This window comes from Aspergillus pseudonomiae (genome assembly GCF_009193645.1).
Source record: "Aspergillus pseudonomiae strain CBS 119388 unplaced genomic scaffold BDV37scaffold_89, whole genome shotgun sequence".
NCBI lineage: Eukaryota > Fungi > Ascomycota > Eurotiomycetes > Eurotiales > Aspergillaceae > Aspergillus > Aspergillus pseudonomiae.
The window spans coordinates 105,313-129,385 of record NW_022476081.1 but is presented as its reverse complement, the minus strand read 5'-3'; the positions used below and the strand labels follow the sequence as shown (position 1 = coordinate 129,385).

Sequence of the window (24,073 nt, the reverse complement as noted above, 5' to 3'; positions counted from 1 at the left end):
GCGATCGATCTATGGCATTGCATTTCTATCGACACGTGACTACGCCCATACAGTGACTGGTATTTGATATAACATCCGTTTATGGTTTAGCGGAGGTTTTCACGACCGCCTACCAAATAGACCTATACTGTGTGGCAGAAACCTGTTAACTCGAACTCTGTAGATTTAGTATACCATTTCCGTGCCTCTGTCCCGCTTACTATCGTAAAGATGGTAGGCGGTAGGACGGAAGTACACTAAACCCTAAATGGATGTTATATATTTCAACTTCCTCCCACTTACTCCGACGGCTTTCCTTATCAGTCCCGCTTTGATGGCTATGACACAGGATTGAAGATAAAATCAATGTACTCTGGATACTCAGGGAGACATAATAACAACCTGAACTACATTAATCGTTTTCATCGGAGCGATCCAATACTAGCATGTTAATATGACTGAAATTGGGGGCAATGATGGAGGTATTATGCGGAGCGACGATGGTATCGATGGGTAGGTAGTTGTTTCTGTAATAATACTCAGTATCAATCTAGAGCAGGGATGCTAAAGCAAGTCCAGCCAGCTTGGGAGTACTTTCGCAAGATGTTGCACCACAAAATACTGTATCTCACATACTACAATTTCATAATGAGTCAAAGCTTATGACCTTGACAACACTAAGAGATTATATATTCACCTTAATCGGAGATTTAAATAGCAAGCCTGAAGATAAAAAATATATTGATAGTGATCGATCTAGGTACGTTAGACATAATGATACATTCAGGTTGTATGTACGAAGTAGTCCACCGGTATCTGCGGGGAGTTCTACCTGGTATTAGTAGTACACATTCCGAGCTATCTAACATACTATTGTTTACAGCTGTTGTTACAGTAAGGTATTGTTGGGAGGGTTCCAAAGGTTCTCAACCAGCAGAGGTCTCAGTCCCGCCAAGCCCCTCGGCCCAAGGGCGCTAAAGATCCCACCAAGCCAGTATTCCAGACTCCCAAAACTTAGGCGTATCAAATTCTTCCTCATCTCCTTCATCAGCGACAACCCCTCAGCCAACCTCCCCTATCTTTCTCGACCCGTCTATAAGCCTGCTGAACAACATTTTCACAATGTCTGAGCCTATTAGAAATAAGAAAGCAGATTTTCCGGTTGCCCCGTAAGTCTCGTTTGCGTTGATTAACCTCGTATCCTCTGCAAAGACACATCTTCCCAGTTGGACACGTCTTGCCTTCTAACGAGATCTCGATAATAGGACGCCTCAAAACACCCCAGCGAATAATGCCCCTATTTCCTCCCATGCTCAGCAGCCCGGAGTGTCCAGCATCAAAGAAGGTATTCACCCGAGCATTCTCCTTGCCAGCCACTTGTTTCTAACATTATCACCCTAGAATCTCTTGATCATGCCACAGCTGCTTCTTTATTCGCGAGGAACCCTGGGCTCGTCTCCATGATTCAAGGAAAATTGGGATCACTTGTCGGCCGCTCTTCCGGATATATTGAGTCTCTGCCCACACCTGTCCGCCGACGTGTCGCTGGACTGAAAGGTATCCAGAAGGAACACGCCAAGCTGGAAGCCCAATTCCAGGAAGAGGTGTTGGAGCTCGAAAAGAAATACTTTGCAAAATTCACTCCTCTGTATCAAAGGCGTGCCACGATTGTCAATGGGGCTGCAGAACCAACCGATGGTGAAGTTGATGCGGGCAAGGGCGAGGAAGATGATGTAGATGTTAAGAGTGAAGATGAGTCTAAGACGTCCGAGGACAAGGTGTCATCAACAGCCGGGATACCAGAGTTCTGGCTTTCTGCCATGAAAAATCAAATTTCCCTGGCAGAGATGGTGACTGAACGAGATGAAGAGGCTCTCAGACATCTCACCGATATCCGAATGGAGTACCTTGATCGCCCAGGATTTCGCCTGATTTTCGAATTCTCTGAGAATTCATTCTTCACAAACAAGACTATCTCGAAAACGTACTATTACAAGGAAGAGAACGGGTACGGTGGTGACTTCATTTATGATCATGCTGAGGGCACCAAGATCGACTGGAAAGACGACAAGGATCTCACTGTCCGTATCGAAAGTAAAAAGCAAAGAAACAAGAGTGAGTTCAAGTTCGTGCAAAGAGAAAGTCATGAAGCTAATGTCTCGATTTTCCAGATACAAAACAAACTCGCGTTGTCAAGATAACCGTGCCCACGGAGTCTTTCTTTAATTTCTTTTCTCCCCCACAGCCCCCAACGGACGACGATGATACTGTCGCTACCGACATTGAAGAGCGGCTTGAGCTTGACTACCAGCTTGGAGAGGATATCAAGGAAAAGCTCATTCCTCGCGCAATCGATTGGTTTACTGGGGAGGCTCTTCAGTTCGAAGAATTGGGCGATGATATGGACCCGGATGATTTTGACGACGAGGACGACGAGGACGACGAGGATGAAGATGATGATGACGACGACGAGGACGACAGGAAGTCTGATGGGGATGTGGATGATGACTCTGATGAAGAGGTACCCATTTCCTTCTCCCGACATCTACCACGTGTGATCTATGAATGCTGACTTGAGCAGGATGGTACTTCGAAGCCCAAGAAGGAGGCCGCAGAATGCAAACAAAGCTGAACGATCAGCTAATTGTTGAAAGTGCAAATTCAAATGGTGCTATAATCATCTCCACTTGACTTCTGGTGCCTGGTTTTCTTCTTTTGTTTCTCTCAGATTGTTTCTTTTAATCATGCGTGGCTCCTAATCCATTCAATAGCGGTCCACTGTGTGTATGGTCAAATTTCTCTGTGTAACCCATGCATACTTCACCATTAGATTGGTGGGCATGTAGTGGATGGTAAAGCTTGTTGGATGGAACCATCAAGGCAGTCTCGGTCCTTAATCATTTTTTCTTTCTCATCGCCCTCTAAGCTCCTCCTTCTATCACCACCTTTCCTCCTTTTCCTCCTTTTTTCTTTGATACTGTTTTCTGTCCTACCATATAAAATGCTGGCGGCGCGAGGAGTACGCTTCCATTCAATATCTACACTTTTATCAAAACTATCTGCCTATACTTTGAAGATATGAATTATGGCAGCCCGTGGTAAAAGAGAATATCAATCATAAGCATTTATCGTAGGTTTACCCAGTAGTCGATTTCTATAACACGTCGAAGCTGCTCCTATAACCCGATGAATCTGATCTCACCGCTTATTCAGAATTGGCTGGTTTTTCCCACGTAGCCAAACTCCACTCATGGGGCCCTAGATCAGCTAGCACCTTATAGGCGGTCGACTTCACCTCGCGAGGTATGCTGTTGTTGGGCTTGAGCACATTATGAGAAGAAGGCATGTCTCAAGTGGGTGGGTGACAGTATGTCGTAAATTCTCTGTGTTTATAGACCTCCAAACCTACATAGATATCTAGAGGGCCATAGAGCTACGAGCGTCATGATTAGTGATAAATGTTACTGGTACTAACTACCTGCCCTCTCTACGGCCATAAGTGATTCTTGGCGTTGACAGGTGTGGAGATTGTTTTCGACGAGTGGCGCGGTACTCCAGCCTCAGGGGTCGCGGCTCGCTAACGGCCAGCTGTTAGCCAGTTCAATAACTCCTCTCCTCTCTAAAGCATTAAAACTCCGTTCTTTTCCATGGTTTGAAGTTCAGGCCCGTCTGTGGTGTCATAAGGCGAACATATTCCGCTTTTCTATTTTCACTAATCTGTTTGCACATCAAAATATTAATTGGGTATTCAATTAATGACCTGCTGCTAGATGCCTACAACAGTGCTCGCTCGGTTTCATATACATTCCACATAGGTTCTGGTTCGGTCTCGTTTCAACTTAGGTTACAGATTCCCTGGCCAACGCAGTCCTGATGGCGCACAATTATGAGGTCGGAACGAGGGCCTGGCAGCCTGATCCGACTGAAGGATGGGTAGCATCCGAGGTCAAAGAGAAGCTTGTTGATGGTGACAAAGTGCAGCTTGTTTTTATACTGGAAAATGGGGAGGTTCGTCTTATCTGTCATACATTCGATATTCATTGGGCCACTCGACTGACTGGGTTATATAATAAAAGACAAAATCTTTGGAGACCACGCAAGCAGAGTTACAGGTGGATAATAATCCTAAGCTACCTCCGTTAATGAACCCCGCTATGTTGGAGGCCAGCGAAGACCTGACGAATCTATCCCATTTGAATGAGCCAGCTGGTTTGTTTCATACTCCCAATATTCCCACAAGGGTGAGGGGCTAATTACCCTGAAGTCTTACAGGCTATCAAACTACGGTATGCGCAAAAGGAAATATATACTTATAGTGGCATTGTTTTAATCGCCACTAATCCTTTCGCTCGAGTGGATTCGCTATATGTTCCTCAGATGGTGCAAGTTTACGCCGGCAAACAACGTGCTTCACAAGCGCCTCATCTATTCGCCATCGCCGAAGAGGCATTTGCGTAAGATACGACTCACCCCTCTTGATATATGCTATTACTCACAAGCAAGCGATGCAGTGACATGTTGCGAGATGCTAAAAATCAGACAATTGTGGTTTCTGGAGAATCTGGTGCTGGAAAGACAGTTAGCGCCAAGTACATTATGCGATATTTCGCAACTCGCGAATCCTCGGACCAACCCGGGAAATACACCACGAGTAGGGCAGATGCTATTAGTGAGACTGAGGAACAGATCTTGGCTACAAATCCCGTTATGGAAGCCTTCGGAAACGCCAAAACAACGCGCAACGATAACTCTTCACGATTCGGGAAGTACATTGAGATAATGTTCGATGATAGGACCAATATCATCGGTGCAAAGATCAGGACGTACCTTTTAGAGAGATCCCGTTTAGTATTTCAACCTCTCAAAGAACGCAACTATCATATCTTTTATCAGCTTGTAGCTGGTGCAACTGACGCAGAAAAGCAAGAGCTTGGTCTTGCGTCGGTTGAGGACTTCGACTATCTCAACCAAGGCGGGACGCCGACTATCGATGGTGTGGATGACAAGGCGGAGTTCAATGCGACAAGGAAATCCCTAGGTACTATCGGTGTGTCTGAAGATACGCAGGCCGAAATCTTTCGCATCCTTGCAGCTCTCCTGCACCTAGGCAATGTTAAAATTACCGCCACTCGAACCGATTCTTCCTTATCTCCCTCTGAGCCCTCCCTTGCCAGGGCCTGCAGCATGCTGGGCATTGACGTCAATGAGTTTGCGAAATGGATAGTCAAGAAGCAACTTGTAACAAGAGGGGAGAAAATTACATCCAACTTGACACAACAACAGGCGACAGTTGTTCGTGATTCGGTAGCAAAGTTTATATATTCAAGTCTCTTTGATTGGCTCGTCGACAAAATTAATCGCGGTCTAGCATCCGATGAAGTTCTGACCAGATTCAAATCTTTCATCGGTGTTCTGGATATATATGGGTTCGAGCACTTTGCCAAAAATTCGTTCGAACAGTTTTGCATCAACTACGCTAATGAGAAGCTGCAGCAAGAGTTCAATCAACACGTGTTCAAATTGGAACAAGAAGAATATGTTCGAGAGCAAATTGACTGGACCTTCATTGATTTCTCAGACAATCAACCATGCATTGATCTAATTGAGGCAAAACTGGGGATCTTATCCCTTTTAGATGAGGAGTCTCGGCTGCCGATGGGTTCTGATGAACAGTTTGTGACAAAACTGCATCATAATTTTGCAGCGGACAAGCAAAAATTCTACAAAAAGCCTCGGTTCGGAAAGTCGGCGTTCACCATATGTCACTATGCTGTGGACGTAACTTACGAATCAGATGGTTTTATAGAGAAGAATAGGGATACTGTCCCGGATGAACACATGGATGTTTTACGCAACTCCTCAAATCAATTCGTGAAAGATATATTAGATACGGCCGCTGCCGTCCGCGAAAAAGACTCTGCATCCATCTCCTCTAAACCAGTCGCTGCACCAGGCCGTAAAATTGGCGTTGCCGTCAACCGCAAACCTACACTTGGAGGGATCTTCAAATCATCGCTGATTGAGCTCATGAACACCATAAATTCTACGGATGTGCACTATATACGTTGTATCAAGCCTAATGAAGCGAAAGAAGCTTGGAAGTTCGAAGGTCCCATGGTCCTCAGTCAATTGAGAGCTTGTGGTGTGCTCGAAACGGTCCGTATCAGCACTGCTGGATATCCTACTCGCTGGACTTACGAAGAATTTGCGATACGCTACTATATGCTGTGTCATTCATCGCAGTGGACGTCTGAAATCCGAGAAATGTGCCACGCAATCCTACAAAAAGCCTTAGTAGATGGCAGCAACCAAAAACAAGATAAATACCAGCTTGGTTTGACTAAGATATTCTTCCGGGCAGGTATGCTCGCTTTCCTGGAAAATCTTCGCACGTCCAGGTTGAATGAGTGTGCAATCATGATACAAAAGAATCTACGGTGCAAATACTATCGACGCCGTTATCTCGAGGCGCGCGCTTCTATTCTTACAACTCAAGCCTTGATCAGGGGGTTTTTAGCAAGGCAGCATGCGGCCGAGGTGCGCAAGGTCAAAGCTGCAACTTCTATTCAACGGGTGTGGCGGGGACACAAGGAAAGGAAAAAGTATAACATCATCCGTGCCAACTTCATATTGTTTCAATCGGTTGCGAAGGGCTTCCTCTGCCGGCAAAATATAATGGATACGATACATGGAAACGCTGCCAAAGTTATACAACGTGCCTTCCGTTCCTGGCGTCAATTACGAGCTTGGCGGCAGTATCGCCGAAATGTGGTCACTGTGCAGAACCTTTGGAGAGGCAAGCAAGCGAGGAGACAATACAAAAAGCTCCGCGAAGATGCAAGGGACCTGAAGCAGATCTCTTACAAGCTGGAGAATAAAGTGGTAGAGTTGACTCAGTACCTCGAGTCTCTTAAACGTGAAAACAAGTCATTGAATCTGCAGTTAGAAAACTATGAAACTCAGTTAAAGTCATGGAGGAGTCGTCACAATGCTCTGGAGAATCGCTCTAGAGAGCTTCAGGCTGAGGCAAATCAAGCAGGAATCAACGCTGCTCGGCTGTCTGCTATGGAAGAAGAAATGAGTCGATTGCAGCAAAATCACAGCGAAGCGCAAACGACAATTAAGCGGTTGCAGGAGGAAGAAAGAGTGTCACGGGAATCCATTCGTTCTGCAAACGAGGAGTTGCAGCGGCTTAAACAAATGAACACCGAGTCGGATGATGAGAAAGCTTCCCTCCGTCAACAGATCGCTGACCTTGAAGAGCAGCTAGAGCTTGCGAAGAGGACCTTACCTAGCGGGGGCTTGAACGGCGATCAATCAAACGGCAGCGCCATCCCACCACCTGCCAGTGGATTGATTAACCTAGTGTCCTCAAAGAAGGCAAAGCCAAAAAGACGCAGCGCCGGTGCAGAGAGGATAGACACAGATCGTTTCAGCGGAGCTTACAACCCACGCCCAGTCTCCATGGCTGTTCCTAGCTCCTTAATGCGTCAAAACCTATCAGGGAGCACTTTGTCACCTGGACTGGACTCTGTCGAGGTGGAGCTTGAAAATTTACTTTCTGAAGAGGATGAACTTAACGAGGAGGTCACTATGGGTTTGATACGCAATCTAAAGATTCCGCTCCCTAGTTCTACTCCACCGCCAACCGAAAAAGAAGTCCTATTTCCTGCTTATTTGATAAACCTTGTCACTTCTGAAATGTGGAACAACGGCTTCGTGAAGGAATCTGAACGGTTTCTGGCGAATGTGATGCAGTCGATTCAACAAGAGGTCATGCAACATGATGGCGACGATGCTATAAACCCCGGGGCCTTTTGGCTATCTAATGTGCATGAAATGCTTTCTTTCGTGTTCCTGGCTGAGGATTGGTATGAAGCACAAAAAACTGACAATTACGAGTACGACCGGCTGCTGGAGATTGTAAAGCACGATTTGGAAAGCCTCGAGTTCAACATTTATCATACCTGGATGAAAGTGTTGAAAAAGAAGCTTTATAAAATGATCGTTCCTGCGATCATCGAGTCCCAATCACTTCCTGGCTTTGTTACAAGTGAAACCAATCGTTTTCTTGGGAAGCTTCTTCCTTCCAACAACAACCCTGCTTACAGTATGGACAATCTTCTTAGCCTTCTGAACAATGTCTACAAGGCAATGAAAGCTTTTTACCTCGAGGATTCGATCGTTACTCAGACTGTCACCGAACTTCTTCGTTTGGTTGGCGTCACCGCTTTCAATGACCTTCTCATGAGGAGGAATTTCTTGTCCTGGAAGCGTGGCCTCCAAATAAATTACAATATAACTCGTATTGAGGAATGGTGTAAAAGCCATGATATGCCGGAAGGGACGTTGCAGCTTGAGCACTTGATGGTAAGATGATATTCAGACATATAATTTGCTCCTCATACTAACTCCCTCTCAGCAAGCGACCAAACTTCTTCAGTTAAAAAAGGCCACACTAAACGACATTGAGATTATCCAAGATATCTGTTGGATGTAAGGCCCATGCCTGCTTTTACCCCATTATCAAAGCCATATGGAAGACTAATATATTCATATACAGGCTTTCCCCGAATCAGATTCAGAAGCTCCTGAATCAATACTTAGTGGCGGATTATGAGCAGCCGATTAATGGCGAAATCATGAAAGCTGTGGCCTCGCGTGTCACGGAGAAGAGCGATGTGTTGCTTCTGACGCCTGTGGATATGGAGGATAGTGGTCCATACGAGATTGCCGAACCTCGTGTTATCACGGCCCTAGAGACATACACACCGTCATGTAAGTTTCGTATGTCACAGCGCTGTCCGATATTCACTAACCTGTTTGAAGGGCTGCAAACACCGCGACTAAAACGTCTTGCTGAGATTGTCTCAGCTCAGGCGATGGCTCAGCAAGAGAGGCTTGAAATGGCGGATATAGCATGATATCTTTCATACTTCACTGTAGTACGAAGGTAGGCCAACTGCCAATGCTGTCTGGTCGAGTAAGAACAAACCTCTACTGAGTATACTGTTTAGAAGGAGTCGTCTTGTCGTCATTTCCTAGAGTTACGGATCATGATGAGATTATGCATTTCTTTTACCTTTGAACAGCGCTGATCTACAACTGGATACGAGAAGACATGCCATAAGTCTCTCCCCACCATTGTCCTTATTCTGTATTCTTTGGGGGGCCGGGGGTATTAGGCCACACCTGTATGTTGTCTTGGATTCTCTATTCAGATTTTTCTTTTTATTCGAGTCTCACTTGTGGATACGAATTTGAGCACGAGGTCCATCTGCCTCACGAAAGACATACTCTCGATCCGTAGTAATCATGTGGCACCACGCAAGTGGGGTAGTGGGGAAGCTTTGCTTCCCCGATGTGAATGGAGGGAAACAGTTCCTGCCTTGTCAGATTTCTGAACCTCATTCTATTTGTAAATGTGTTGATTAACAAGGTATAATACCCTGTCTTAGCCTTTTTTCCTGCATTTTTCCCTGAACTCCCTAAACAATAATTCAAACTTAGCGGCGCAGACACCATGACCATATTAAAGAAATTGAATTTCATCACTGGCAACAAGAACAAACTAGGGGAGGTTAGAGCGATTCTGGGCAATGCAATCGAGGTCGATAACCAAGGGCTTGACATTCCGGAGATACAAGGGACTATTGAAGAAATTGCCAGAGAAAAGTGCATGCGTGCAGCGGAAGTGGTAAACATGGTGATACTCTTTCCATCTCGCGTACAGTGCTAATATTGCCCGAACAGATCCAGGGCCCGGTTCTCACGGAGGACACGGCGCTTGAGTTTCATGCACTGAAAGGGCTTCCTGGTCCATACATGTAGGTCTTACTAGGGCAAAAAAAATTTTTTTTTGTACTGACATCCCCTAAGCAAATCATTCCTTGATGTTTTGGGCCATGAGGGGTTGAATAAAATGCTCGATTCGTTCGAGGATAAATCGGCAGATGCGATATGTACATTCGCTTTCTGTCACGGCCCCGGATCAGAACCAATTCTATTTCAGGGAAGAACAAAGGTATTTGATGAGGTTGCAGAAATCTAGGACTTTCGAAACCTGACCTCAACTTTTTAGGGTGTAATTGTCAGGCCGAGAGGTCCATCAAACTTTGGTACACAGAATCTCTCCCTGCTACGTCCGGAACCTCCAGCTTATGTAGTTTCTTTAGGTTGGGATCCGATTTTCGAATATGAAGGGAAAACATATGCTGAGATGGACAAGGAGAAGAAGGTAATTCCCGAGTTTGCGTTCCAACCTCTACCTTTATTGCCTTTTCTCCCTTTCCATGATCTTTCTCCCCCGTGGCCCTCCGTCCTTGACTTCCTCGCTAACAAGGCTAGAACCAAATATCGCACAGGTATAAAGCTTTGGAGAAACTACAGCGTTGGTTGGTCCAGGAAAATTCCTGATTTGTCGGCTTCGCAGCGGATAACGTTGATAGGCGGCGCATCTCTGGAATATTTCAATTCGTATCGAGGTTTTGGTTGATCCTCCAAGAGGATATCCAATTTGAAATTCTTGTGCAGTTTTCCTCTACATCGTCGTCCTTTTCACTAGTGAGCTCGACCACAACTTCTTCGTCGAAGGCTTCACGAGCTTCTTCAGATAGGACACCGAAAATCTCCGCGTCTAAATTTTCTTGTAGCTTCGTTTCCTTATATCCCCTGCAACAAGTGAAATCTTATTAGGCTTGCTGAAAAGGGAGGGGGTTGGGCTTGGAGGGATTCGCCTATAGATACCTTGATGAAAGACGGTCATATAGAAGAGATGTAGACGGGCATCGCAAAACCACAACGAGGTCAATCCAAGATTTGGGGAATAGGTCACATGCATGCCAGTCGATCAAGAGTCCCCCTTGGAGCATTTCGTCTTCAACAGCATCCAGCAGCTATATTGACCAGACCAGGTAAGTAGAGGGAAAAAATTAACTTTCAATTTGAGAGAAATCCTATTCTGTTGGAACTTCCAGGAAAGAGAGAGCGTGTATATTCAGCGTACCTTATCCTCATCCACAATCCAAGTTTCTAACTCCTCGTCATAAGTCTCGAAGCAATCACGATCTTTTGCGACCTGATTGATTGACAGATGTCGCAGACCGGTATCTTGCGCTAGTTGTTCGCAGTGGACAGTTTTCCCAACACCAGGGGTTCCTGTGATAATCACATTCGGAGATGTTCGCATGATGACCCTAGGCAGACTTCTGGGCGACTGAAAGTTACCTTGCTGTGAAACGTGGGTACAGTCATGCAAAACATGATGGCAATGGGTAAATTTTACGTGGGGTATAAACCAACGCCGCACCTGTTTTCGTGCGGGAAAAGTGGGCCCGACCCGACGGCACCGTGCATAAATTTATAGATAACACCACTACCACTACTACTACAGAGTACTACCACTAGTGATTCCTCGGAGTCTACAATTAGACCTTGCGAGCTCCAATTTCATTGCTTTATTTCTCTCTCTCAATGAACCATCTTCCCTGTAGGTGGAATTGATGGTCCCAGAAAAGAGCCTATAACTCTGTACAGGTCTAGTCTTGGGAGGTAGACAGCCTAAAAGGGTTCAGGCGATGTTAAGTAAATGAAACAGGCTGTGACTTACTTGAGGACTTCGAAGATTTTATATTTCTGTAAGTAATCTGCTCCTCGCCGGTAGCCCTTTAGGATCCGAGCGGGATCAGCAGATACTTCGCGCGTGCCTCTGAGTCGCTTCACAGCACACGATGGTTTGAACATTGGGTCCAAGACCAAGAGGTTCGCACTGCCATTGTCACGTATCTCGAATCCAATAATGGTCAATGAGTGCCCTATTTGTGATGGCATAGCGGTAAGCTCCAGACACAATGTCAACAAATAGAGGTTAGTGACAGAGAGGAACGCTTCAGACCTTGATGTTGGAAGTAAATTGGAGGTAAGTTTGTCAAAAAAACTTTGTCATTTGTATCCAAGGAGCACGCCTGTCGGAAGTAGTTCGCAATGCACATGAACAAAGCGTCATGAGCTTGCATATCTTTGGTGCCTCCGATACTACTGGCTTCGCATCTAATACAAATCAGTGCTATTCCCACTAGGTTCCTCAGTGTAGCCTCACTGTATTCCTAAACTCAAAAAAAGCGCCTGTGCCTGGAGAAATACCATTAGTAAGGAAAGCACACTCAAGAATTCCTGCCTTACTTCGGGTGTGCCAATGTATTTCCTAGTGCCGCGGATTCCGCCTGTCTCAATCCGTCCAATGCTGTTAAAACCCATATCCCACGCATTCTCGATCATCTCCTGTATCTGCAGAATCGTTGGTAACGTCTCCGAGAAACATTCATGCCCCGGAACGCGGCATTCTTTGATGTAGGAAATTAGCATTTGAATATTTCTGTAGCCACAAAAACCTCCTTCTTTTGGCATCTTAGAGACTTGATGAACTTTAGGGCTACAGAGGAAAGCACGCTGTACTGATCTGTCCTGTTCACAAAGCATAGCAAGCACTGGAACAACATCAGTTGTTTCATTCTCCATTGAACGATGTCTCCGAAGCGTTCCATCTGGAGCAATTGTGTTCGACTCTGTTATCTTGACCCCATTTTCTAATAACTTTCGAAGCCACGAAGGCATCTGTTTCTCATGAGCATATGGTCCTAATTCGGTGCGCTATTTCAATTGTTAGCAGGCTCACCCCTAGAAGCTGTGCAAGATACAGGGGAGATAACGTAGAGAAGGGGCTAGATACTCCAAGCTTTTTCACAGTAAGCGCTATATTGGAAGGACTACGAGGTCTTTTTTCTCTCAGTACTTCCGGAGTGGATCTTTCTTTGTTTAGGTGACTCTTCACAAACGATTCATGCAAGGACTGGGTATTGTCCAGGTCCTCGACATCGTCGGGTCTGCATTGCTTTCGAGCAGTCAGCAAGCCGGAGAACTCTGGTTGAGACGATGTTGTACTCTCATGGGCAGTTTCTTCTGCAAAATGTAGATCAAGATGAGTAGGAAGCTCAGTGTCCATTAATATCTCCCCACAACCACGTGGGCAATGGGTGTACTTTCCTAAGTACCCGTTCTCCTCGCTGGCGGATTGTTGCCTGTAGTCAGATGATGCCTTGCTCAAGTATATGGCATTTTTACCGCTGTTGACACCAAACCGTCTGTCAATTTCAGGATGATATAGCTCAATATGCTCCACAATAGAATTTCTATCAGGGTCAGAAAAGGTGCAGAACGAACATGTTGGGATATCTGCTCTTGCAGGATCCATAGTAACCGATCTAAAAAGCCCCCCTTATAGTTAGAGACCGTTAAGTTAGCAAATGAAAGTAGGAGCGGAGATAAGGACTAATTCGGAGTACTAGTTGCGTATGTATGTTCTGTAAGACCAGATATCATTATCTACCCGACTTCCGGAGACCCAGGCCGGGGCTGTTTTTAAGTGAGTTAGCCTGTTAGGTAGGTCGGGTACATTGGTGCTGCATGAAAAGTGGAACGATAATCCATCTAGCTGGGGGTTCAATTGGTTGCTATCTATGTATCGACGGAATACTCCGTACTTCGCAAGCCAATCGTGTTTGGTATTATTATTACATAGGTAGGAAGTAGTTAGGTATTGGCCGACACTATTGGATTCGAGACCTGGTTTTCGTACGTCAAAGAGATGACTCACACAAGTTATGGCGCTCAACACCCTAAGTGTTACAACCTCGAGACAGTTACATAAGACAAAAAATCATTTGTGTGATGTATACCTATGCTTACTTCTATATTGCTCATAACCTGCAGTACCTAACTTCAAATAAAATGGCCCAAAGTACTGTAGAGTTGCGAGTTACATACGAAGGAACTGAAGTACCTATAGTAATTAACTATGTATCTTGGATGTACGAAGCACTCCAAAGTACTACGCAGAAGGAAGTAACTAATCTACTAGGTATGAAGAGCTCTGTGTACCAACAGAGGACGAGTAGTAAGAATTGACCGTGGACTCCGATATCGTATTCCACATGCGGAAGGCGGAGAAGGGGGAAAATTATGTGACCACCCCGTATCATTAGAGGGGCTCCGCTTTCGCAACCCCCGCCAGTGCACATAAAAAGGCTATCCCGCTACTGAAGCCAAGTAATGTGAGGATTGCCATCGCCTTTTGAGAATAAGGCCTAAGTTGACAGTTACTCTCCAGCATGGAATCTCGGCTTCCATCCAAATTGGAATCATTGTCGACAGCTAAGAGCGACCAAGTAGTCTCTTCAAAAAGCAACTGGGTTGTACAAAAGTTTGGAGGTACCAGCGTGGGCAAGTTCGCCCTTAATATCATTGATCAAGTTGTTCTGTAAGCGACAAGATAAAACATATAAATAGCTGCTACTGACATCCTTGAAACAAGACCCAGCCTTTTAGACCACAGTGTGGCAATAGTCTGCTCTGCAAGAAGTAGCTCTACAAAAGCTGAAGGTACTACCAATCGGTGAGTCACCTCTGAACTCCAGTTAGGTGTTGCCCTACCTCGCAGTTCTAAAAAACTGTCATTCCTTTGTTTTCATTCGAAATTAACACTGACTTTGAACCAATTGATAGGCTATTACGCGCAGCACGGGATGCAGAGAATGCAGAATCTAAAAACTACGTCACCTTTGTGGAGGCGGTCCGTCTGGAACATGTCGAAGTAGTCGAGAGTCAAATTAGTTCCAAGGAACTAAGGCTTCAATTGGTTTCCGAGATTAATGATGAATGTGAAAAGGTTCTGAAGGTCTTGGAGGCTGCTCAGACGCTCGGGGAGATCAGTGCCCGCTGCGTGGATAAAGTCATGAGTACGGGAGAGAAGCTTAGTTGTCGACTTATGGCAGCTTTCCTCCAGGACCGGGGAGTAGATTCGGAATATGTTGATTTGGCCGAGATCGTCGACTTCACTATATCAAGCCAGGGTCTCGACCAGGAGTTCTACAACAACCTCGCCAGCACTCTCGGTAAGAAAATTCAAGCTTGTGAGGGCAGAGTTCCGGTTGTAACTGGGTTCTTTGGGACTATACCAGGCGGCCTTCTTGATCAAATAGGGCGGGGATATACAGATCTTTGCGCCGCTCTAGTCGCCGTTGGGATTTGTGCCAAAGAACTACAGGTATGGAAGGAAGTCGACGGAATCTTCACAGCAGATCCCCGCAAAGTGCCAACCGCGCGTATTCTTCCGGCAATTACACCTGCAGAGGCCGCTGAGCTGACGTTTTATGGCTCAGAGGTCATCCATCCTTTCACCATGGAACAAGTCATTCGCGCGAAAATTCCCATTCGCATAAAGAATGTCATGAACCCGAAAGGAAATGGCACTATCATTTTCCCTGATTCTACTTATGAATTGGAAAAGACAGCCCCAGGGCATGACCCCAGATTGTTCCGTACACGCAGTCCAAGTCTGATGCAGACGCCAAAGCGTCCTACCGCTGTAACTATCAAGCACAAGATTCTCGTGATCAATGTCCACTCCAACAAACGCTCCCTGTCGCATGGGTTCTTTGCTGGCATCTTCTCTGTCCTTGACCGATGGAGGCTCTCAATCGATCTGATATCCACCAGTGAAGTGCATGTGTCCATGGCCCTCCATTCTGAATCGCCTCTTCTCAACGGAGTTGGCAGGGATGAATATCAAATCATTGACGAGGACTTGAAGGGTGCGTTACGCGACCTACAGAAATATGGGACGGTCGATATAATCCCAGAGATGGCTATTTTGAGCCTTGTTGGTAAACAAATGAAGAACATGATTGGTGTTGCCGGGCGGATGTTCACAACCCTTGGAGAGAATAATGTGAACATTGAAATGATCTCCCAAGGTAAGTGTAACGGTGTCGACCTTTTACTGGATTTGGTTGACCAAGAGCTAATTGCTTCTCTTCTTTAAGGTGCAAGCGAAATCAATATATCATGCGTCATTGAAGAGAGAGACGCAGACCGTGCCCTGAACATTATCCATACGAGCATGTTCACCTTTCTAGACTAAACGCCCTTCTTTCCCCCTTCGCCTCCTTCTCCTTGCTTCCCCCCTTTTTCTCTTCTCGTAGGGGTTTCTGCACAATGCCAGAGAGGGTTTCTGGATACCCATGGCAAGTCTATTCGATATGACGAAAAGTTCCATGTCTTATGTGATTATGTGAAAGTTGTAACGCTGGAGTTGTCTGATTGAGTCTGACTAGAGCCCAACTTCCTCTCTTTTTTTCCCGAATCCATGTGTGATATGGATTTCCACGCTTAGTTCCCCTGCACTGACGTCTTTTTTGTTTCTGGGATAGATCTCACTTGTTCATGTTCTCTTTTCAGGCGTTGAATGTCTTTTTTGTCTAGATTTAGAGCATACTCGTTGTCAGCCAGGGATATAGAGGGTTACAAGGAGTTTTGAATCAATGACAAGTGTTTTGTAAAGAGGTGTTTCCAGTCAATCTTGTTACATTTACCATGTGGCTTTCCCCCCATTAAAACAAGAAGTGTTCTCGCACTGGAGCGGTAAATGTGAGGAGACTAGAGGCAACTACAGCCCGAACTGTCATTTCGAATACTATATGGGGGCTAGGCAGGAGGGATGTACTGTACAATCAATTGAAGCTCATGTGGACAAAACTTTCGCTATCTACGCGTTTACTCATATGCCAGGGGTGTCGTCAACTTTGATTTTAAGCCGACGCCTTACTGGCAGAAGTAGGTCACGTTGCTGCTCAGGCACTTTAATCTCCCCACGATTACGATCAAAAAGTTAACTAGAAGTGACTATTGATAATTTAAATATTATCCATGCTAGGAGCACGAAATTATGTTGCTATATGTAGATCCTACACATGACTACTGCAGGTCAAGACGGGTACCTGAGAATCTTCCATACCCTTGCCTAGGCCATACTCATGTAGACAATTAGCGCAAGTAATAATTACTTGGTCATGAACCATCCCAGTTTTAAAGGACTAACTTCATGGATAGTGGTGAGTAAGGGTCCCTTACTCATTTAAATTAACACTCGCTCTCTGTACAGCTGCTAGGAAAACAGGATATCTGGTCGATAATTTCGTCGACATGGTAACTAGGAGGAGTAATGGAAGTCAACGAGCCTTGAATATTTATTGTTCACATCCAAGCACCTCAAGGTTGTGCAGTCTTTCTTCGAGAAACCCCACCAAGTTCTGGACGACGAATGATGTTTCAGCCTTTACACCTTGTCGTTTGAGATGGCTGATCTTGACAAAATCTGGGTGGCGGTATGATCACAAACCTTTCCTTCCATCAAGACACGAAGCATGGGGTGGGAATCTAGACAATACTTAGCACGGATCTAATAAAATCGGGCTTAGTTTAGAAAGGTACACAACCTGGCACTAAGTCTGATGGCCGGACCGCCGGGCATGCTTGCCTCGTCAACTGATGGGAGGGCCCCAATGATCGACCGGGATCGCTTGGTGATTGGACACGATAATCGTTCCAGGTGGCGGAACGGAGCAAGGAGGTTGGCCAATGGTGAAACAGGAGCTTCTGTATTGTCACCCATGACAATACTAGTACCGAAACCCCACCCCTCCTCCGATGTTGCTCGCCTACCTCGACGCGTGACGCGAACGCGACCTAACCATACAATACATACTTACCTGCCAAACGACGCCGCGACAACCACCCAACATCAAGTTCCTTTCTCCTCATTCCTCAGCCCAAGTAATCGTACATAACTTTGCTGTTATTAACGTATCTCGCGCACCCCGCCTTACCTCGAGGGAGAAACTGATTCGATTATAGAGTGAGGCCGTCTTCCCGCTTTATCTCTTCTCTGCCTCTCCTCTAAACATCCCCTTCAGCCCGTCCCCCATCATCGTTTCTAGATTTGCTACTATTTCGCGCACGCGTGAGCCCACCTCTCTACCCAGCACCGTCGGGCGTAAAGCAGTCCTGCGCCAGTCTTACACCCAGCCTATTCCAAGTAAAAGAAAAAACGGGAGGGGGGGGTTTATAACACCAAGAACTGCTCACAATCAAGTTAAATCCGACAGTTATACCCGCTTTTTTCTTCACAGTTGGAGCCACGGCCTCGATGTGCCCTCCTTAGCGCCTTTGTGGCCCAAATACCCACTTCTTTGCGCTATAGCCTAGGACCCTATTCATTCCACCTCTTTTTTTCCTATACCACCACGAATTGTCCTAAATATTGTCCTCTTGGGTGACTACGATTCACTTGGTCATTGGGCGCTGCTGCCCCTGCCCCTGATCATCGGCCGACTTGACGTCTCGTTTACCTGGACGGTGCTACTATACTCCCGTGTCAAGGATTTCTCCGACGCGTCTAGCATTTTTCGCACCCGCTCAATCGGACGACATCATGGGCTCCACCCGTCATGCACCAACTGCGCCAGCAGTTGTCAAGTCATCTTCACCTACTGAGCAAGGAATTGCCAAGTCTCGTCATCGACTGGAGCCATCACCTTTGCCTTTGCCCCTGCAGCCTGTCGAGCATGCCACAGACACGGGTTATGCCTTGAACCTGCCACCCGCTATCACGCACAAACCGTCACCTACGAAGACACGTCGAGGGTCAGGTGTTTCGTTATCTGGAGGAGGAAAGCTGGGCTTCGTCTCCATAACGGCCCCTATCCCACCATCATTCCCTACGGATTCTCCTACAAAGAAAACACCTTCCAATCCATACACGTATCCCATTACATCTACAACGTCGATGCCGCAGTCGGCCTTGTTCACGACATTTCCCAGCGTCAACCCCGACAGGCTCTCCTCAAAACAGAGTCAGCCCATAGACGAGCCACCCAGTGATAATTTCGCGGATTTTCCTGAACCATCATTCCACTCTAGGACCCAATTGAAAAGGACGCTCATGGACGCGGCTCCATTGAAGGAGCGACCCGCGAAAAGGCCGAAACGCGAAGACACTATCTCTATGCGTTTACCCGAGCCACATGAAATGCCCCCTATAGAAGACGACGGCACGAAACCGCCGTATAGTTATGCAACACTAATTGGGATGTCTATTCTACGCGCATCAAATAGACGGCTGACCCTTGCACAGATCTACAGGTGGATTTCAGACACGTTCTCATATTACAAGAACAGTGATCCTGGTTGGCAGAATAGCATCCGGCACAATCTCAGTTTGAACAAGGCATTCATAAAGCAGGAACGGCCTAAGGATGACCCAGGGAAAGGCAACTACTGGGCCATTGAACCTGGGATGGAAGCACAATTCCTAAAAGACAAACCTCTACGACGTGCTACGATGTCTAGTATCCCGCTTCCGGCTGCCCCCCAAAGGGAACTGGCGCACTCACAGAGCTCTGCCACAGCCACATGGACAGTTCCATCGTCTACCCATCCTCCCATAGTACCGAAGTCTTCGAAGAATGTGGATTTGTCCTCCGACGCGACACTACCTGCTTCGGACCCCGCCCTCCAGGATGACACAGGTGATGAAGGAGTGAGCAGGCCTACTACACAGACCCTCCCACCACGGTCTTCTCCGCCGCAGACTATACACTCATCACCTCCAATTGTACCACCTCGTTTCATCCGCCAGGGAACCCCGCCTACTCCATCTCAGTGTGTTACATCAACAGGGGTCGTTTCTCGCTCTAGAAAACGGAAGTCAACTGGCATAAATGATAGCGGTTATTTTTCTTCTTTGGAGTCTTCCGCAATGCGACCAAACAAAGCTGGACACATACTCACATCAGACTTGGATATCGAACCGCCTCGTATCAAGCGTGGCCGGGCAGAGGAAGAGATCGCTCGGATTAGAAGTTCTTCTCATGATATCAGTCCAGGTCATTCTGGTACGCTGAAAGACGCTGGGCTTATCGTTGGCTCTTCGCCACTTCGCAGCGAATATGTTAGCATGCTGCCGCCCCCCCTTACCCCTGTCATAAAATTTAAGAAGCCCGCAAAACCCCCACCGTCAGTCTCCCCTAACACCAATCTTCGAAACCACCGCAAGAAAATCCAGCAGATGGTCAATTCCCCCATTAAGCATCTCGGTCTCACAGATGAAGATTTACCATGGAGCCCGGCCTTTAACATTCAGGATGAAACCTTTACGCCGAATGATAATCTCCACACTACCTTTGACGTATTTGCGGATACTGCCACGGATAACATTTCAACGCCAGCATATGGTTCACCAGGGAAGCGTTCCGCGAAACGTTCAAGGAGTGATGCGAGTGGCTCAAACGGCGGCGTGCTTGCCGATATCACCGCTATGAGTGTGAACAGTCGCATCGGCCTGCCTTCGTTTTCATCTTCAAGCAAAACGAAAGGCCTTCTCTTCCCCGATTCACCATCGAAAGTCCCCGAATCCGGGCGCTTTATAGATGCTACCCATGATGACTTTTTCTCATTCCACCTTTTTGATGAGAGCCCCGGAGAGGTAGATGGTGTTGACCTTTTGCAGGGGTTTCAAAAAATCGGCAGCGGAAGCAAAGAAGAACCATCGAAACCCAGACCGCAAGTGTCTAGGCCGCAGCTGAATCATCGGAGCAATATGCCATTATTTTGAATCTCGGATAGGTTTAATTCTTTCGAGAATTTAGTTTCGACATCATGGCACTCCAAGACCATGGTCTCATCTAATCTATGCCGTTGCTTAGCGCACACAATAATGCCGGTCTTAATTCTGGGATTTTGGAGTTTGTATTCGACAGGATTTGCTCTTTGGGTTGTTAGAATTTTAGGCGGTTGATATTTTTGGAGTTCTGGGCTGGAGTGAGGCCTGGAATCGGTTTTGGCTTCAATTGATGACCTTGTTATGACCTTGACGACATTTGCTAAGATGTACATGAAATGCCATGCTTTACGAGCCTGAATTTTGACCATGTCTACTCCCAGAAGGCCTTGATACGTGTTTGCTATTTCTTCCCCCTATTTCTTCTTTATTGTTGGTTGTAGCTATATTTAGTAGTCATTTGTCAAAGGATTTCTTTAAAGACTAGTCGGTTAAGTACGTGTCCGTTTGACTAGATACTAGAGCACAATATGGTGCCCAGCTCTTTGTGGGGGTATCATTTTGCGAACGGGTGAAACAGTGATATGTGAAGGAACATTGAGTCGAAGGGAGATGTGGGCGCAGAGGGGCATATTCCAGATAAGCAGGAGTAGAAAAACCAAATACAACCCGGACGCCTTTGTAAGAGTAAACCAACCGTGAATCCCGATTTCAACCATGTGCATGGGAACATTTCTGACTTTTTTTCTTTTCCTTTTTTATGCCCCCAAGCTTGAACCCCCGGGACAGTGTCGGCAGATCAATGCTAATCGCTACTGGCACAACCTCGACATCCACAACTAACGCATTGCATCATTTGATCCTCTTTCAGTTGGGCCTTTGGAACGCGGCAAATACATGTTGCATTAAAATTCGTTTCCTTGGTTTGAATGCAACGGAGACAACAAAGCTACGGTCAAGCGCAACGTCAGTAAAATACTAACTCAGGTATTGGAAGACATTCAGACGCAAACGCACCCTAGAAGATGAGAGAAACCGGGGGTAATACCTTTTCATAACCTTGCTTCTTCCATTTAGCAATTAAGTTAGCATCCGCATAGTTGTTCTTAAGAAGCCAGTCATATAGTTGCTTTGATATAGCTTCCTTTTCGTAATATAAATCGTAGATATATCTTGAGCCTGTGAAAAGATCACACACGTTAACCACACTCGACAAAAACTGTAGGAGTAAGGGTATACTTACGTTGATGGGTTATTTGAAAAATTGGCCACAGCATCTCATGTCTTTTCTTGCCGTCATGCGGCGCATTCTCTGCGTCTTTCATCTTGTTACTAAACTCAAGCAGTGTATCCTCGATGTCATCGAACCCCGCCGGAGGTGGTTTGCGGTTGCGGGAGGTTCGGATCGGAGGCATACTCGGCGTATCAATGATAACGATAGGATGGATCTAAATTATAAGCCAGATGTTGCCCTTATAGACGTCTTCGAAGGTAGGTGGAGGCTTCTTCAGGCTTCAGCTTATTTGGTTGAAAAGGTGGATTGGGATCTGCATCCCTTTTCTGCCACAGAGCACCGCCTTCTAAATATGCGGAAAGGAACTAAATTTGGTATACGGTGTTAGGGGCCTCATCAGTTCAACTTCATTAGTTGAAATACCTCCAGTCTTATACTACCCCGTTACTCATTTTACACTCGACGAAGTATCAAGAATCACTTCTCTGAAATCAGGATGGATCAACAGCTCGATGTTTCCAAGCTCAGCGATGCCGACAAGAAAGAATTGAACCAGATTTTAACCAACGAGGCCCAGAAGTCGAACATACAACAGAGTAAGTGAATGATCCATCCGAACTTGGAGTTCGTTGCGTTTGGCTCAATGTGCTGATGGACTATACATCAGCCGTGCATCACCTCGCCGACGTTTGCTGGAAGAAATGTATCACTGGGAAGATTTCGTCTGGTCGCTTGGATCAATCTGAAGAGGCTTGTGCCCAAAACTGCGTGGAGCGGTGGATGGATACCAATCTTGCTGTTTTGAAACATCTGGAAGCTCTTCGCTCACAATAAGCAAGTTATGGTTCTGATAACGGAAGCCTTGGTTCATAGGGTGCCTTGGAATTATCAATACTTCGGTGATGGGGTGTCAAAAGTTTGAGACGAAAGCAACCTGTGTCTTTGCTAGCATGACAACTGATTGGCATTGTACTGTATAACTAGGAATGATCAATGCATTCGCTACGTATGGATGTGTCATTTCGCGTTCCTTGATCGGCGAACCCAATGTCTATCCCATGCACCGGCTCCAGAAGCCGTTCTGCCTCCAAGGAGCGGTTGGGTAAAGACACCTTTAGATAAGATTACAAAGAAAACTTCTCTACAGCACTAACCAGGTCGATTCAGATTATGCATTGAAATGACACCTCTTTTATAACGATCATTCAGCCGTCGTTGCAGCACGGGTAGCTAACTGTATGACCAGGACTTATAAGCTACCGCGTTAAAAGAAAAAAGTTCACCAGACCCATAAAAGATTGATTCATCTAGACAATGGCAAGCTTGGTAGCCGCAATATCCAGAGCATCCACATCAGGGGTTAGCCGAGCGAAGGCTTTCTTGGATCCATCGGGCCTGTATACTTATTAGAGGCAAAATTCTCGAGTAGAGAGTTGATCACTCTGCGCCAAGGTGATCTTCATACCTAACAAGAGTATTGACCTTCACAGTGTCGACATCATAAAGTTTCTTAAGAGCCAGTTTAATCTGACGCTTGTTCGCCTTCACATCCACGATGAAAACCAGAGTGTTGTTCTCCTCGATCTTCTTCATCGCGCTCTCGGTGTTGAGGGGGTAGAGAATGACCTTGTGAGAATCGAGACGAGGTGCATGAGGAATCGACTTGCGGGGGTACTTGGGCGACCGGGAGAGCTCAAGGGTCTTAGGGCGGTGGAAGGTGGTGGAAGTGCGGACCTTGCGAGCCTTGTGCGCCTGGTTGACGAAATATCTTAGCATGAAAAGGTACATTTGATGCTCAACGATGGGAACGTACGCCTACACCCTTCAGGACTGCCTTGGCAGCAGCGCCAGCGCGGTCGCTGGGCTTCGTCTTGCCTATAGAAATAGCCAATCAGCAAAACCGCGAAAAGTGATCGAATGGTCTCTTCTAGGAAGAGTTCATTTGGGATAGCAGAGCAGCTTGCGCTGGGAATAACGGGGGACAAAATCCACAACGCACGCCCTCTGTTGACTTCATTCCCCTCGTGGATTATGTGCGGAACAATCACATATCAATGTCCGCTATGCAAAGGAGCACAGGATGCTCTCTGAACCTTGCGGTTTCAAACTCGACAATCCTGCAAATCTGGGGGGGAACAGCAAATCGCTCGAAATCTACCAACCTTGCTTGTTATCCGCCTTAGGTGCCATGGCTGTCGTCCGGCGCTGTCGTGATGATTGTCGCGGTGTCGAATGTCGAAGTATTTCGAATGCACTCGCTTAGCGAAAACCCTACGGCTTTGCTCTGTGGGTCACCTGACCTGATCCTTAGTCCCGCCGTTGTATTCTGCGCCAAACCTAATATGGATACATATCTCCACTTTGAGACTTGCACAATAAATCCTTGGCCATTGAAAGGTCATACTAGT

At 46.3% G+C, this 24,073-nt stretch overlaps 10 protein-coding genes across 10 annotated transcripts; 6 read left to right on the top strand and 4 right to left on the bottom strand.

The window, feature by feature from the left end:
• Positions 1 to 1,016: 1,016 nt before the first annotated feature.
• nap1 (histone chaperone NAP1) lies at positions 1,017 to 3,146 on the top strand. Its single transcript, XM_032083144.1, has 5 exons — positions 1,017 to 1,148; positions 1,245 to 1,324; positions 1,381 to 2,094; positions 2,151 to 2,500; positions 2,561 to 3,146. Exons 1-5 carry the CDS (start codon positions 1,102 to 1,104, stop codon positions 2,609 to 2,611), a joined length of 1,242 nt encoding a protein of 413 aa, XP_031937142.1. The 5' UTR covers positions 1,017 to 1,101; the 3' UTR covers positions 2,612 to 3,146.
• A 380-nt stretch (positions 3,147 to 3,526) lies between these two features.
• Positions 3,527 to 9,265, top strand: BDV37DRAFT_221426 (type V myosin). The gene is made up of 6 exons (XM_032080174.1): positions 3,527 to 3,987; positions 4,056 to 4,188; positions 4,244 to 4,433; positions 4,491 to 8,349; positions 8,402 to 8,475; positions 8,543 to 9,265. The coding sequence occupies exons 1-6, from the start codon at positions 3,853 to 3,855 to the stop codon at positions 8,901 to 8,903; spliced, it is 4,752 nt and encodes a 1,583-aa protein (XP_031937141.1). The 5' UTR covers positions 3,527 to 3,852; the 3' UTR covers positions 8,904 to 9,265.
• Positions 9,266 to 9,384: 119 nt separating this feature from the next.
• Positions 9,385 to 10,652, top strand: BDV37DRAFT_259469 (non-canonical purine NTP pyrophosphatase). The gene is made up of 6 exons (XM_032083143.1): positions 9,385 to 9,676; positions 9,733 to 9,806; positions 9,859 to 10,003; positions 10,061 to 10,097; positions 10,155 to 10,216; positions 10,327 to 10,652. Exons 1-6 carry the CDS (start codon positions 9,503 to 9,505, stop codon positions 10,393 to 10,395), a joined length of 561 nt encoding a protein of 186 aa, XP_031937140.1. The 5' UTR covers positions 9,385 to 9,502; the 3' UTR covers positions 10,396 to 10,652.
• On the bottom strand, positions 10,223 to 11,286 carry BDV37DRAFT_259468 (nucleoside triphosphates FAP7). Its single transcript, XM_032083142.1, has 3 exons — positions 10,985 to 11,286; positions 10,726 to 10,874; positions 10,223 to 10,650 (listed from the first exon to the last, which is right to left on the bottom strand). The coding sequence occupies exons 1-3, from the start codon at positions 11,165 to 11,167 to the stop codon at positions 10,449 to 10,451; spliced, it is 534 nt and encodes a 177-aa protein (XP_031937139.1). The 5' UTR covers positions 11,168 to 11,286; the 3' UTR covers positions 10,223 to 10,448.
• Positions 11,287 to 11,471: 185 nt separating this feature from the next.
• BDV37DRAFT_259462 (C78 family peptidase) lies at positions 11,472 to 13,447 on the bottom strand. The gene is made up of 6 exons (XM_032083141.1): positions 12,707 to 13,447; positions 12,160 to 12,627; positions 12,077 to 12,108; positions 11,873 to 12,027; positions 11,588 to 11,792; positions 11,472 to 11,538 (listed from the first exon to the last, which is right to left on the bottom strand). Exons 1-6 carry the CDS (start codon positions 13,226 to 13,228, stop codon positions 11,517 to 11,519), a joined length of 1,404 nt encoding a protein of 467 aa, XP_031937138.1. The 5' UTR covers positions 13,229 to 13,447; the 3' UTR covers positions 11,472 to 11,516.
• Positions 13,448 to 14,024: 577 nt separating this feature from the next.
• On the top strand, positions 14,025 to 16,233 carry BDV37DRAFT_221357 (aspartate kinase). The gene is made up of 4 exons (XM_032080173.1): positions 14,025 to 14,293; positions 14,348 to 14,428; positions 14,539 to 15,788; positions 15,858 to 16,233. Exons 1-4 carry the CDS (start codon positions 14,145 to 14,147, stop codon positions 15,953 to 15,955), a joined length of 1,578 nt encoding a protein of 525 aa, XP_031937137.1. The 5' UTR covers positions 14,025 to 14,144; the 3' UTR covers positions 15,956 to 16,233.
• A 1,749-nt stretch (positions 16,234 to 17,982) lies between these two features.
• On the top strand, positions 17,983 to 20,860 carry BDV37DRAFT_221324 (forkhead box transcription factor). Its single transcript, XM_032080172.1, has one exon. It carries the CDS (start codon positions 18,305 to 18,307, stop codon positions 20,483 to 20,485), a length of 2,181 nt encoding a protein of 726 aa, XP_031937136.1. The 5' UTR covers positions 17,983 to 18,304; the 3' UTR covers positions 20,486 to 20,860.
• BDV37DRAFT_221323 (BUD31 family protein) lies at positions 20,861 to 22,031 on the bottom strand. Its single transcript, XM_032080171.1, has 3 exons — positions 21,675 to 22,031; positions 21,480 to 21,610; positions 20,861 to 21,380 (listed from the first exon to the last, which is right to left on the bottom strand). The coding sequence occupies exons 1-3, from the start codon at positions 21,844 to 21,846 to the stop codon at positions 21,237 to 21,239; spliced, it is 447 nt and encodes a 148-aa protein (XP_031937135.1). The 5' UTR covers positions 21,847 to 22,031; the 3' UTR covers positions 20,861 to 21,236.
• A 57-nt stretch (positions 22,032 to 22,088) lies between these two features.
• On the top strand, positions 22,089 to 22,800 carry BDV37DRAFT_259449 (Tim10/DDP family zinc finger protein). Its single transcript, XM_032083140.1, has 2 exons — positions 22,089 to 22,261; positions 22,333 to 22,800. The coding sequence occupies exons 1-2, from the start codon at positions 22,162 to 22,164 to the stop codon at positions 22,497 to 22,499; spliced, it is 267 nt and encodes an 88-aa protein (XP_031937134.1). The 5' UTR covers positions 22,089 to 22,161; the 3' UTR covers positions 22,500 to 22,800.
• Positions 22,801 to 23,890, bottom strand: BDV37DRAFT_259447 (60S ribosomal protein uL23). Its single transcript, XM_032083139.1, has 4 exons — positions 23,828 to 23,890; positions 23,479 to 23,540; positions 23,131 to 23,417; positions 22,801 to 23,060 (listed from the first exon to the last, which is right to left on the bottom strand). Exons 1-4 carry the CDS (start codon positions 23,853 to 23,855, stop codon positions 22,973 to 22,975), a joined length of 465 nt encoding a protein of 154 aa, XP_031937133.1. The 5' UTR covers positions 23,856 to 23,890; the 3' UTR covers positions 22,801 to 22,972.
• Positions 23,891 to 24,073: the final 183 nt, after the last annotated feature.

What these genes read in the sequence shown, in the direction of transcription:
- BDV37DRAFT_259468 (XM_032083142.1), bottom strand. Translation starts at nt 11,167, where the DNA reads ATGCGAACATCTCCGAATGTGATTATCACAGGAACCCCTGGTGTTGGG. An exon ending in GGATTGTGGATGAGGATAAG is followed by an intron (nt 10,875 to 10,984) that starts GTACGCTGAATA and finishes TGGTCAATATAG; the next exon opens with CTGCTGGATGCTGTTGAAGA. An exon ending in TATGACCGTCTTTCATCAAG is followed by an intron (nt 10,651 to 10,725) that starts GTATCTATAGGC and finishes CACTTGTTGCAG; the next exon opens with GGGATATAAGGAAACGAAGC.
- nap1 (XM_032083144.1), top strand. Translation starts at nt 1,102, where the DNA reads ATGTCTGAGCCTATTAGAAATAAGAAAGCAGATTTTCCGGTTGCCCC. An exon ending in GCAGATTTTCCGGTTGCCCC is followed by an intron (nt 1,149 to 1,244) that starts GTAAGTCTCGTT and finishes TCTCGATAATAG; the next exon opens with GACGCCTCAAAACACCCCAG. An exon ending in TAAAAAGCAAAGAAACAAGA is followed by an intron (nt 2,095 to 2,150) that starts GTGAGTTCAAGT and finishes TCGATTTTCCAG; the next exon opens with ATACAAAACAAACTCGCGTT.
- BDV37DRAFT_259462 (XM_032083141.1), bottom strand. Translation starts at nt 13,228, where the DNA reads ATGGATCCTGCAAGAGCAGATATCCCAACATGTTCGTTCTGCACCTTT. An exon ending in AATTTACTTCCAACATCAAG is followed by an intron (nt 11,793 to 11,872) that starts GTCTGAAGCGTT and finishes CATCACAAATAG; the next exon opens with GGCACTCATTGACCATTATT. An exon ending in AAAATCTTCGAAGTCCTCAA is followed by an intron (nt 11,539 to 11,587) that starts GTAAGTCACAGC and finishes GAACCCTTTTAG; the next exon opens with GCTGTCTACCTCCCAAGACT.
- BDV37DRAFT_221323 (XM_032080171.1), bottom strand. Translation starts at nt 21,846, where the DNA reads ATGCCTCCGATCCGAACCTCCCGCAACCGCAAACCACCTCCGGCGGGG. An exon ending in TTTTCAAATAACCCATCAAC is followed by an intron (nt 21,611 to 21,674) that starts GTAAGTATACCC and finishes ATCTTTTCACAG; the next exon opens with GCTCAAGATATATCTACGAT. An exon ending in AGAAGCAAGGTTATGAAAAG is followed by an intron (nt 21,381 to 21,479) that starts GTATTACCCCCG and finishes GCTTGACCGTAG; the next exon opens with CTTTGTTGTCTCCGTTGCAT.
- BDV37DRAFT_221357 (XM_032080173.1), top strand. Translation starts at nt 14,145, where the DNA reads ATGGAATCTCGGCTTCCATCCAAATTGGAATCATTGTCGACAGCTAAG. An exon ending in ATCATTGATCAAGTTGTTCT is followed by an intron (nt 14,294 to 14,347) that starts GTAAGCGACAAG and finishes CCTTGAAACAAG; the next exon opens with ACCCAGCCTTTTAGACCACA. An exon ending in GCTGAAGGTACTACCAATCG is followed by an intron (nt 14,429 to 14,538) that starts GTGAGTCACCTC and finishes ACCAATTGATAG; the next exon opens with GCTATTACGCGCAGCACGGG.
- BDV37DRAFT_221324 (XM_032080172.1), top strand. Translation starts at nt 18,305, where the DNA reads ATGGGCTCCACCCGTCATGCACCAACTGCGCCAGCAGTTGTCAAGTCA.
- BDV37DRAFT_259447 (XM_032083139.1), bottom strand. Translation starts at nt 23,855, where the DNA reads ATGGCACCTAAGGCGGATAACAAGCAAG. An exon ending in TAAGGCGGATAACAAGCAAG is followed by an intron (nt 23,541 to 23,827) that starts GTTGGTAGATTT and finishes CTATTTCTATAG; the next exon opens with GCAAGACGAAGCCCAGCGAC. An exon ending in CAGTCCTGAAGGGTGTAGGC is followed by an intron (nt 23,418 to 23,478) that starts GTACGTTCCCAT and finishes TTCGTCAACCAG; the next exon opens with GCGCACAAGGCTCGCAAGGT.
- BDV37DRAFT_259469 (XM_032083143.1), top strand. Translation starts at nt 9,503, where the DNA reads ATGACCATATTAAAGAAATTGAATTTCATCACTGGCAACAAGAACAAA. An exon ending in GCATGCGTGCAGCGGAAGTG is followed by an intron (nt 9,677 to 9,732) that starts GTAAACATGGTG and finishes TTGCCCGAACAG; the next exon opens with ATCCAGGGCCCGGTTCTCAC. An exon ending in AGATGGACAAGGAGAAGAAG is followed by an intron (nt 10,217 to 10,326) that starts GTAATTCCCGAG and finishes TAACAAGGCTAG; the next exon opens with AACCAAATATCGCACAGGTA.
- BDV37DRAFT_221426 (XM_032080174.1), top strand. Translation starts at nt 3,853, where the DNA reads ATGGCGCACAATTATGAGGTCGGAACGAGGGCCTGGCAGCCTGATCCG. An exon ending in TGCAGCTTGAGCACTTGATG is followed by an intron (nt 8,350 to 8,401) that starts GTAAGATGATAT and finishes ACTCCCTCTCAG; the next exon opens with CAAGCGACCAAACTTCTTCA. An exon ending in ATCCAAGATATCTGTTGGAT is followed by an intron (nt 8,476 to 8,542) that starts GTAAGGCCCATG and finishes ATTCATATACAG; the next exon opens with GCTTTCCCCGAATCAGATTC.
- BDV37DRAFT_259449 (XM_032083140.1), top strand. Translation starts at nt 22,162, where the DNA reads ATGGATCAACAGCTCGATGTTTCCAAGCTCAGCGATGCCGACAAGAAA. An exon ending in GAAGTCGAACATACAACAGA is followed by an intron (nt 22,262 to 22,332) that starts GTAAGTGAATGA and finishes ACTATACATCAG; the next exon opens with CCGTGCATCACCTCGCCGAC.